This window comes from Felis catus, chromosome B1 (assembly GCF_018350175.1).
Source record: "Felis catus isolate Fca126 chromosome B1, F.catus_Fca126_mat1.0, whole genome shotgun sequence".
In the NCBI taxonomy this organism is placed as follows: Eukaryota; Metazoa; Chordata; class Mammalia; order Carnivora; family Felidae; genus Felis; species Felis catus.
In genome coordinates, this window is record NC_058371.1 from 90,515,799 (window position 1) to 90,526,455 (window position 10,657).

The 10,657-nt window shown below is 38.8% G+C and overlaps 1 protein-coding gene across 4 annotated transcripts; it reads left to right on the top strand.

Moving 5' to 3' along the window:
• The first annotated feature begins 5,015 nt into the window (after positions 1–5,015).
• LOC123384942 (endogenous retrovirus group K member 6 Env polyprotein-like) lies at positions 5,016–10,251 on the top strand. 4 transcript variants are annotated; one of them, XM_045055863.1, is made up of 3 exons: positions 5,016–6,039; positions 7,071–7,157; positions 7,285–10,251. In XM_045055863.1, exon 3 carries the CDS (start codon positions 7,308–7,310, stop codon positions 9,369–9,371), a length of 2,064 nt encoding a protein of 687 aa, XP_044911798.1. In that variant the 5' UTR covers positions 5,016–6,039; positions 7,071–7,157; positions 7,285–7,307; the 3' UTR covers positions 9,372–10,251. The 4 variants fall into 4 exon arrangements, with proteins under 4 accessions (XP_044911798.1, XP_044911800.1, XP_044911799.1 ...); XM_045055865.1 differs by lacking the exon at positions 5,016–6,039 and having other exon boundaries at positions 6,528–9,379; positions 9,435–10,251; XM_045055864.1 differs by lacking the exon at positions 5,016–6,039 and having other exon boundaries at positions 6,528–9,372; positions 9,428–10,251.
• Positions 10,252–10,657: the final 406 nt, after the last annotated feature.

The following is a 10,657-nucleotide window of genomic DNA, read 5'->3' on the forward strand; positions in this document are numbered from 1 at the left end:
ATACAAAATCTAACAGCACACATAATCAAAATAGAAGCAGAACAGCAAAGACACCCCAAACCCAGCAGAAGAAGATAAATAATAAAGATCAGAGCAGAAATAAACAACATAAAATCTAAAAAAACTGTAGAGCAGATCAATGAAACCAAGAGTTGATTTTTTGAAAAAATAAACAAAATTGACAAAACTCTAGCCAGGTTTCCCAGAAAGAAAAGGGAGATGACCCAAATAGATAAAATCATGAATGAAAATGGAATTATGACAACCAATCCCTCAGAGATACAAGCAATTATCAGGGAATACTATGAAAAATTGTTTGCCAACAAACTGGACAACCTGGAAGAAATGGAAAAATTCCTAAACACCCATACACTTTCAAAACTCAAACAGGAAGAAATAGAAAATCTGAACACACCCATCACCATTGAAGAAATTGAATCAGTTATCAAAAATCTCCCAACAAATAAGAGTCCAGGACCAGATGGCTTCCTAGGGAATTCTACCAGACATTTAAAGCAGAGATAATACCTATCCTTCTCAAGCTATTCCAAAAAATAGAAAGGGAAGGAAAACTTCCAGACTCATCCTATGAAGCCACCATTACTTTGATTCCTAAACCAGACAGAGACCCAGTAAAAAAAAGAACTACAGGGCAATATCCCTGTTGACTATGGATACAAAAATTCTCAATAAGATACTAGTAAATTAAATTCAACAGCATATAAAAAGAATTATTCACCATGATCAAGTGGATTCATTCCTGGGCTGCAGAGCTGGTTCAATATCCTCAAACAATGTGATACATCACATTAATGAAAGAAAAGATAAGAACAATACGATCCTGTCAATCGATGCAGAAAAGGCATTTGTTAAAATTCAGCATCCTTTCTTAATAAAAACGCTTAGGAAAGTTGGGACAGAAGGAACATACTTAAACATCACAAAAGCCATTTACGAAAAGCCCACAGCTAACATCATCCTCAATGGGGAAAAACTGAGAGCTTTTTCCCTGAGATCAGGAACACGACAAGGATGCCCACTCTCACCGCTGCTGTTTAACATAGTGCTGGAAGTTCTAGCATCAGCAATCAGACAACAAAAGGAAATCAAAGGCATCAAAATTTACAAAGATGAAATTAAGCTTTCACTTTTTGCGGATGACATGATATTATACATGGAAAATCTGACAGACTCCAACAAAAATCTGCTAGAACTGATACATGAATTCAGCAAAGTCGCAGGATACAAAGTCAATGTACAGAAATCAGTTGCATTCTTATACACTAATAATGAAGCAACAGAGAGACAGATCAAGAAACTGATCCCATTCACAATTGCACCAAGAAGCATAAAATACCTAGGAATAAACCTGCTGAAAACTATAGAAACCTTATGAAGGAAATTGAAGAAGATATAAAGAAATGGAAAAACATTCCGTGCTCATGGATTGAAAGAATAAATATTGTTAAAATGTCAATATTACCCAAAGCTATCTACACATTCAATGCAATCCCAATCAAAATTGCACCAGTATTCTTCTCGAAGCTAGAACAAGCAATCCTAAACTTTGTATGGAACCACAAAGGCCCCAAATAGCCAAAGTAATTTTGAAGAAGACCAAAGCGGGAGGCATCACAATCCCAGACTTTAGCCTCTACTAAAAAGCTGTAACCATCAAGACAGCATGGTATTGGCACAAAAACAGACACATAGACCAATGGAATAGAATAGAAACCCCAGAATTAGACCCACAAAAGTATGGCCAACTAATCTTTGACAAAGCAGGAAAGAACATCCACTGGAAAAAAGACAGTCTCTTTAACAAATGGTGCTGGGAGAACTGGACAGCAACATGCAGAAGATTGAAACTAGACCACTTTCTCACACCATTCACAAAAATAAACTCAAAATGATAAAGGACCTGAATGTGAGATGGGAAACCATCAAAACCCTAGAGGAGAAAGCAGGAAAAACCCGCTCTCACCTCAGCTGCAACAATTTACTTGACCGATCCCCAAAAGCAAGGGAATTAAAAGCAAAAATGAACTATTGGGACCTCATGAAGATAAAAAGCTTCTGCACTACAAAGGAAACAATCAACAAAACTAAAAGGCAACCGACAGAATGGGAAAAGATATTTGCAATGACATATCGGACAATGGGCTAGTATCCAAAATCTATAAAGAGCTCACCAAACTCCACACCTGAAAAACAAATAATCCAGTGAAGAAATGGGCAGAAAACATGAATAGTCACTTCTTTAAAGAAGACATCCAGATGGCCAACAGGCACGTGAAAAGATGCTCAACGTCGCTCCTCATCAGGGAAATACAAATCAAAACCACACTCAGATATCACCTCACGCCAGTCAGAGTGGCCAAAATGAACAAATCAGGAGACTATAGATGCTGGAGAGGATGTGGAGAAACGGGAACCCTCTTGCACTGTTGGTGGGAATTCAAATTGGTGCAGCCACTCTGGAAAACAGTGTGGAGGTTCCTCAAAAAATTAAAAATAGACCTACCCTATGACCCAGTAATAGCACTGCTAGGAATTTACCCAAGGGTTACAGGAGTACTGATGCATAGGGGCACTTGCACCCCAATGTTTATAGCGGTACTCTCAACAATAGCCAAATTATGGAAAGAGCCGAAATGTCCATCAACTGACGAATGGATAAAGAAACTGTGGTTTATATACACAATGGAATACGACGTGGCAATGAGAAAGAATGAAATATGGCCCTTTGTAGCAACGTGGATGGAACTGGAGAGTGTTATGCTAAGTGAAATACAGAGAAGTCATACAGAGAAAGATAGATACCATATGTTTTCCCTCTTATGTGGATCCTGAGAAACTTAACAGAAGTCCATGGGGGAGGGGAAAGAAAACAAAAGAAACAAAGGTTAGAGTGGGAGAGAGAGCCAAAGCATAAGAGACCCTTAAAAACTGAGAACAAACTGAGGGTTGATGGGGGGTGGGATGGAGGGGAGGGTAGGTGATGGGCATTGAAGAAGGCATCTTTTGGGATGAGCACTGGGTGTTGTATGGAAACTAATTTGACAATAAATTTCATATAAAAAATAAAATATTCAAGAACTTAAAAAAAAAACAAAACTGAGAACAAACTGAAGGTTGATGGGGGGTGGGAGGGTGGGTGATGGGTATTGAGGAGGGCACCTTTTGGGATGAGCACTGGGTCTTGTATGGAAACCAATTTGACAATAAATTTCATATTTAAAAAAAAAAGGAAACAACCAAAACAACACATGAATAGATGAAGAAAATGTGGTATACACATACAATGGAATCCTATTCAGCTTTAAAAAAGAAAGACATTCTTAGATAAGTGACAACATGGATGGACTAAGAGGACATTATACTAAGTAAAATTACCCCGACACAGAAATTACTGCATGACTCCACTTTATGTAATCTATCTAATATAGTCAAATTCCTAACATCCAAGTCCAGCATAGTGGTTATTCGGGAGCCGGTGGGGGTAGAAAATGAAGAGTAATTAATCAGCAGGCACAAAGTTTCAGTTAAGAAAGATGAATAAGTTCTAGAGGTACACAGTGTACCTATAGTCAAAAATAATGTAGTCAATGTATAGTCAATGTGTAGTCTATACAATGTATAGTCAATGTATAGTCAAAAATTCGTTAAGAGGCCAGGTCTCATTAAGTTTTCTTATCACAATAAAATAAATAAAACCAGGGGCAGCTGGATGACTCAGTCAGTTAAGCGTCCTACTCTCCATTTCAGCTCAGGTCATGATCTCATGTTTCATGAGATAGAGCCCCATGTTGGGCTCTGCACTGACAGTGCAGAGTCTGCTTGGGATTCTCCCTCCCTCTCTCTCTGACCCTCCCCTGCTCATTCTCTCTCTCTCTCTCTCTCTCTGTCTCTCTCTCTCTCTGTCTCTCTCTCTCTCTCTCTCTCTGTCTCTCTCTCTCTCAAAATAAGTAAATAAAAACATTAAATACATATAAACAAAATCAGAACTGACAAAGATTGGTGTGTGTTCATATTCCTATATCATTTAAAATAAAATAGTTATGAAGCTTTATGAATATGTACTTTATGAATATGTCAGATTTAGATGACAGTAGAAAATATTCATATTAAAGGGTGTGTATGCACATGGACGATTTTAATTGAGTCATACAACAAAGGGATTGTGAGGAATCTCGGATGTAAATTGACACTAAAGGGGAGAAGCTGATTAATCTGCCAGTGCCACCCACAGAGCTCATGACAGAAGTGGCGCTAAAGCAGACCTGAACGCCTCCTAGGGCCAGAATGCTGCCATGCCGTGAACAGTGGAGGAGGATATTATTCAAGAGCCTTTGACAAGGACCGTGGTTCCAAATTTTTTAGTGCTCTCCATTTCTATTTACGTAAATCCAGGAAAATGCCAGATGTCAAGTTTGTGTACATGACAGAATGTGCGCCTGTCACAATAATTTGTTTGTTTCAAGAAAAATGCGAAAGGACTCTGGTGGCCATTTCAGTGCCCTAGTGATTTACTTTGATTTATATGCTAAGTATTAACAGTTTCATTAAAAAAAAATGACACATTTTAATTGTTCTGGTACAATTTCATTTTAAACTTTTGGCTTCATTTAAATGTAAGAAACTCTAACTTGTTCGAAGTTTCTGTAAATATTTTTCCTCTGGGGCATCTGTAAAGGTATGTCATTGTATAGTAAATTTAAATATTAGATCTTTCCCATTATCAGCAAACAGATCAATTATGTACATAATTCTGATTATTTACAGTAAATTATTTATTCAAGCATCCTTTGAGTTGCATTTACTGTTTTCTTTCTATTTTTGACATTTAGCTTTACTGTATTTCACTGAACTTTGGTCACTGTTTATCATCGTAGAAATTCTATTTCACTCCATTGCAAACATTTCTAAAGTCACTAGCAATTCACATCGGTTTTCATTACTACACTGATTTGTCTGTTATAAAACATTTTTAATTGCACTACTTTGTTGAATTGAAGGAACCAGCCGAATGAAGTCTCATTCTGCGCTGCCATGAGGACAAAGGTCCTCTCTCGACCAGCCGAATGAAGTCTCATTCTGCGCTGCCATGAGGACAAAGGTCCTCTCTCGGGAATCACTGCAAGGCAGTGACCCGTCGCCAAACCGCCTGCTGCTAGTTTTGCTTTTACTCTCTATTCTCCTTTTCACCTATGGGGAAGCCTGGAAACTGGAGACATATGTAAAATATTTACTAGATCCTAATGATAGGATGTGCATGTGGACTGGTTGGGGTCCTTATACTAATTATGGGATGAGGGGACTTTGCCAGAGGAAATTGAAAGGGGGTTTTCAATCACCTTGTATTGGGTTCATTTATAATCAGAAATATTATTCTGTAAGTCATCTTACTAGTACTAGATATACTGCTTGGAAAGTTCCTTGGAAATTAGTCAAAGATATGTTTGGATGTTGCCCCTGGCAATGTATTGTGTTCTAAGTTTATGACTAATCCTAAAGGTTGCCATTGTGAAGTGTACAATGGATTAGAAGACAACCTGTACCCTAATATGAACACAACAACATTGTAAAGCTTCTTAGAAAAGTTATCATGACCCTGAGAACCTGGTGAACCTTACACGAGAATTGTAATAAGATAAATGACCCTGTTTGTGACATTGTTAAAGATTTCTTTTCATTGTATCTACCTTATGTAAATTGAGGAAATAACCTTTGAGGAACTTTCTGTGAACTTTGTACCTTCTCCTTTCCCTGCTAATAATCATGTTATATAATCATGTGAGACTATATATGTCGGTGCACACATGCCTGCCTCATGCCTATCATGTAGAATTAGTTATCCCCCACCTGTTAAGACTCCGGTCCCCAAGTGATAAATAACTCCTTCGCTACCTACAATAAAAGCTGATGTGCAGAAACTAAAGTGTGCCTTCCTTCGCCGACGTCCACCCATCCCATCAGGAACCCTGACTGCTGGAGCTGGTCTCCGGCAAGTGGCGCCCGAACAGGGACCTGAATTGGGTAAGTATATTAAGGTAATTTCGGGGTGGAATAGGAGCTTGAGACAGGGTGCTGCAGACCCCTCTATCTTATATAGAGTGAGAGATCTCAAGAACTAAGTAAGTATGGGTAACTCAGAGTCCAAAGAGAGACGATTGTTCATTGATATTATTGTTCATATGCTTAGACAAAGAGGAATAAAGGTAAGTGGATCACAAATTTCTAGATTTTTGCATCAATTAAAAACTTATTATACTTTACATGGGCCAGAAAAGGTCCCTGTAGATACCTTTTCTTTGTGGAATCTGGTACGAGATGCCCTTGACCCCGTACATGAAAGCACAAGACTGGATACTAAAGTTACAACCTCCTATGGTACCATGCCTGCAAGTTCAAAGGCAGTTATGGCTATGGAGGCTCAGGAGGATTCAGATCAGGAAGGAAATGATATTGACTTAGCAGATGAGGAAATTAAATATGAAATGGAAAAACAAGGGGAAGATTATCCTCCTCTTGAAAAACTGACCCTTAAATCACCCCCACGAAGTAATATTCCACCTGGAGATTTTATAACTAATGATCACCCTAGACCTCCAGAAAAATTGCCTAATAAAAGTTGTGTCTCCTTAATGCAAAAAACTAAGCTACAAGCTATTGAAGCAGGAGACATAGACTTCTCATTGTGTTTTCCAGTAACATATGGTCCACAGAAGGAATCTGATCCGAGGGCTGGGGATCCTCAATGGACTCCTGTTCCCTACAAACTCATAAAAGAGCTAAAAATGGCATGTTCAGCTTATGGAGTCAGTGCTCCTTATACCTTAGCATTAGTGGATTCTCTTACAGACTATTGGATGACTCCTTTTGATTGGACTCAGATAGCTAAGAGTTGTCTTTCTGGTGGTCAATACTTGTTATGGAAAGCAGAATAGAAAGAGCAAATCAAACTTTAAAAGCATTTATATCTAGATTGTAAGCCTCTGATTTCAAGTATAACTCTCCTCACCACATTCTTACTCATGCTCTATTTGTTCTTAATTATGTTAATCTAGGACATGATGATCTTAATAATATGCAACGACACTGGGAACCAAGAAATACTGTCAAACCTACAGTAATGTGGAAAGACCTTTTATCTGGTAAATGGAAAGGGCCTGACATTTTGCTTACTTCTGGCAGGGGATATGCTTGTGTCTTTCCTAAGGAAGCTGATTCTCCACTTTGGTTACCAGATAGGCATATTAAATATGTAAATTCCTTTCCCAGTAAAGTACCTGTAACCACTAGAAATGAACAAGAGCAGGAAACGGCGCAATTGTGACAAACCTCCTGTTGCAGAATTTAAAAGGCTCTCACTGGAGAAACCTAATCTTTTTCGCCTCAAGACAGCGGCCACCTTGGCTGCCCCCCCTCCAACATGGGGACAGCTTAAGAAGTTGGCTGCTCAGGCTGAACACTTGGTTTTAAGCCAAGGCTGCACACTCAGTCCTTCTGTTTTGTTCGTTGCTATGCTATCAATCCTCGCGTGTCAAGTAAGTACCTGTAGTGCAGAACAATTCTGGGCTTTCTTTCCTAATCCTCCTCACTTTCATCCAGTAACCTGGGATAATAATACTACACATTTTATTGTTAATAATACTGCTATTATGGAAGGTCCAAAAATCGTATACTCTGATTCTCATACTACTCCAACTATTAATTATAATTATACCTACTTGGGAACTTCGCCTTCTATGCCTATTTGTTTTTCTATCCCTACTGTTTGGCCATACTCCCAAAACTTTCCACAATGTGTCGGACTTCAAACCACAGGTATAATTTTTGACCATCCACCACCATCTAAATTTGAATCATCATCTACGAGAGGTAAGCAAAGTCAATCGGAAGAGAGGCATTTACAAATGGTTCGCCTTATAGCACCGGGGATTGAAGCAACTCCGGTAAGAAAATGGCCTTTCGATAATTACTCTCCTTTTTACCTACCTCACCCTCTTGGCCTACCAGACTGCTCTCAAAAGTTTTTTAGACTTATGCCCAGTGCTCCTTATTGGGTTTCTTGTTATTTTAATTCTACTCGGCCACAAATTCTGCAAGCCATGGACGGGATTACACGCATTTTTGATTGGACTAGTCCTGATCCTTTTGCAGATTATAAGCCTTATTTTAGATACAAGACAAATTACAAAGGGTGGGATCAAACTCTTCTACCCGACCCAATAAATGTAAATAGAATTTCTACTTCCGGCTGGGTAGCTCCAGTTTTAACTGCAGTAGTGAAAGGACAAACTTACCTCCATAAATATCTTTGGCAGGCTACGGCCGCTTCACATCCAATAACTGCAAGTTATTTTTCTAATAATCAGACTACCTTTGCGAATTATTCAGTGACTACTTGTGTGCAGACGCCTTATGCTTTGCTTGTGTCTCCAACGGCGTACTCCTTAAGCTTTAAAATGGACCCAAAAACAAAACTTATAACTACTTCCTGTAAAAGGTGTATTTTAACTAACTGTATGCGCCCCGAACTGAAAGCGAAAGCGTTTGTTTTGCTTCGGCAGCCACCTTACATTATGGTTCCTGTTAATGTTACAGACAGTTGGCACGAAAATTCGGGTTTAGAGGCTCTCCAAAAATTAGATTCACTGATGCGTCCCAAAAGATTTATTGCAGCATTGATTTTAGGCATTACAGCGCTTATTACTATTGTAACATCGCTGACAGTTTCGACCATCGCCCTCGCACAGGAAGTTCATACAGCACACTTTACTAATGAACTTTCGAAAAACGTAACTACAGCACTTACCACCCAAGAAATTATTGATCGAAAATTGGATGACAAAGTAAATGTTCTTGAAGAAGCGGTAATGGCTATTGGACAAGAAATATTAACTTTAAAAATTCAATTGTCTTTGCGATGTCATTCTGATTATAAATGGATCTGCGTAACACCCTTACGTGTAAATGAATCGGAGCATAACTGGGAAAGAGTGCAGAGTCATATTCTAGGAGTATGGAATCATTCTGATCTGGGCATAGATTTAAGTAAGTTACATAAACAAATTTCAGATATCAATCATGCCTCAGAGGAATTCTCCCCTGAAGGCATAGCACAATCTCTATATGATAATTTTTCTTCATGGGTATCTGGATCCTCACTGACCACTTTGTTGATTAATGTCGGTGTGGCTCTCTTAGTGTTATTAATATGTCTCCTCTTAATTCCAGTCTTCTCTAAAGTCCTCGCCCGAAGTCTCCAAAAGCTAACTGCTGAAGTTCAACTGCTTGCTTTAAAAAATAAAAAAGGGGGAAATGAAGGAACCAGCCGAATGAAGTCTCATTCTGCGCTGCCATGAGGACAAAGGTCCTCTCTCGACCAGCCGAATGAAGTCTCATTCTGCGCTGCCATGAGGACAAAGGTCCTCTCTCGGGAATCACTGCAAGGCAGTGACCCGTCGCCAAACCGCCTGCTGCTAGTTTTGCTTTTACTCTCTATTCTCCTTTTCACCTATGGGGAAGCCTGGAAACTGGAGACATATGTAAAATATTTACTAGATCCTAATGATAGGATGTGCATGTGGACTGGTTGGGGTCCTTATACTAATTATGGGATGAGGGGACTTTGCCAGAGGAAATTGAAAGGGGGTTTTCAATCACCTTGTATTGGGTTCATTTATAATCAGAAATATTATTCTGTAAGTCATCTTACTAGTACTAGATATACTGCTTGGAAAGTTCCTTGGAAATTAGTCAAAGATATGTTTGGATGTTGCCCCTGGCAATGTATTGTGTTCTAAGTTTATGACTAATCCTAAAGGTTGCCATTGTGAAGTGTACAATGGATTAGAAGACAACCTGTACCCTAATATGAACACAACAACATTGTAAAGCTTCTTAGAAAAGTTATCATGACCCTGAGAACCTGGTGAACCTTACACGAGAATTGTAATAAGATAAATGACCCTGTTTGTGACATTGTTAAAGATTTCTTTTCATTGTATCTACCTTATGTAAATTGAGGAAATAACCTTTGAGGAACTTTCTGTGAACTTTGTACCTTCTCCTTTCCCTGCTAATAATCATGTTATATAATCATGTGAGACTATATATGTCGGTGCACACATGCCTGCCTCATGCCTATCATGTAGAATTAGTTATCCCCCACCTGTTAAGACTCCGGTCCCCAAGTGATAAATAACTCCTTCGCTACCTACAATAAAAGCTGATGTGCAGAAACTAAAGTGTGCCTTCCTTCGCCGACGTCCACCCATCCCATCAGGAACCCTGACTGCTGGAGCTGGTCTCCGGCAGTTGAATCTCTTCTAGGCTTTATTTTAGCCAATACATGGTGAAAATTTGATTAAATATTTTAAAGAGCATTAGAGAAAACTAATGTTCTCCAAACAGCCCCAAAAATTGCTTCTCCTAGAAAAATAAAGTGATATTGTATTCAAAATTCAATGGCAACATTACAGGATAAAATAGCCATTTTCCTGTAACCTTCTGTTATTCTATTTACTGGTTACCTAACTCTCCAATTATGGGAATTTATTAATCATAAATCAAGTGAAGGCATTCGTTTCATTTTCTTCTGTCTTTTTCTTTCCCCAGTTGCCAGTTCCAGAGACAGACAGGGAGCAGC

Excerpts from the sequence above, each read along its gene's own strand:
- LOC123384942 (XM_045055863.1), top strand. The coding sequence starts at position 7,308 with ATGAACAAGAGCAGGAAACGGCGCAATTGTGACAAACCTCCTGTTGCA.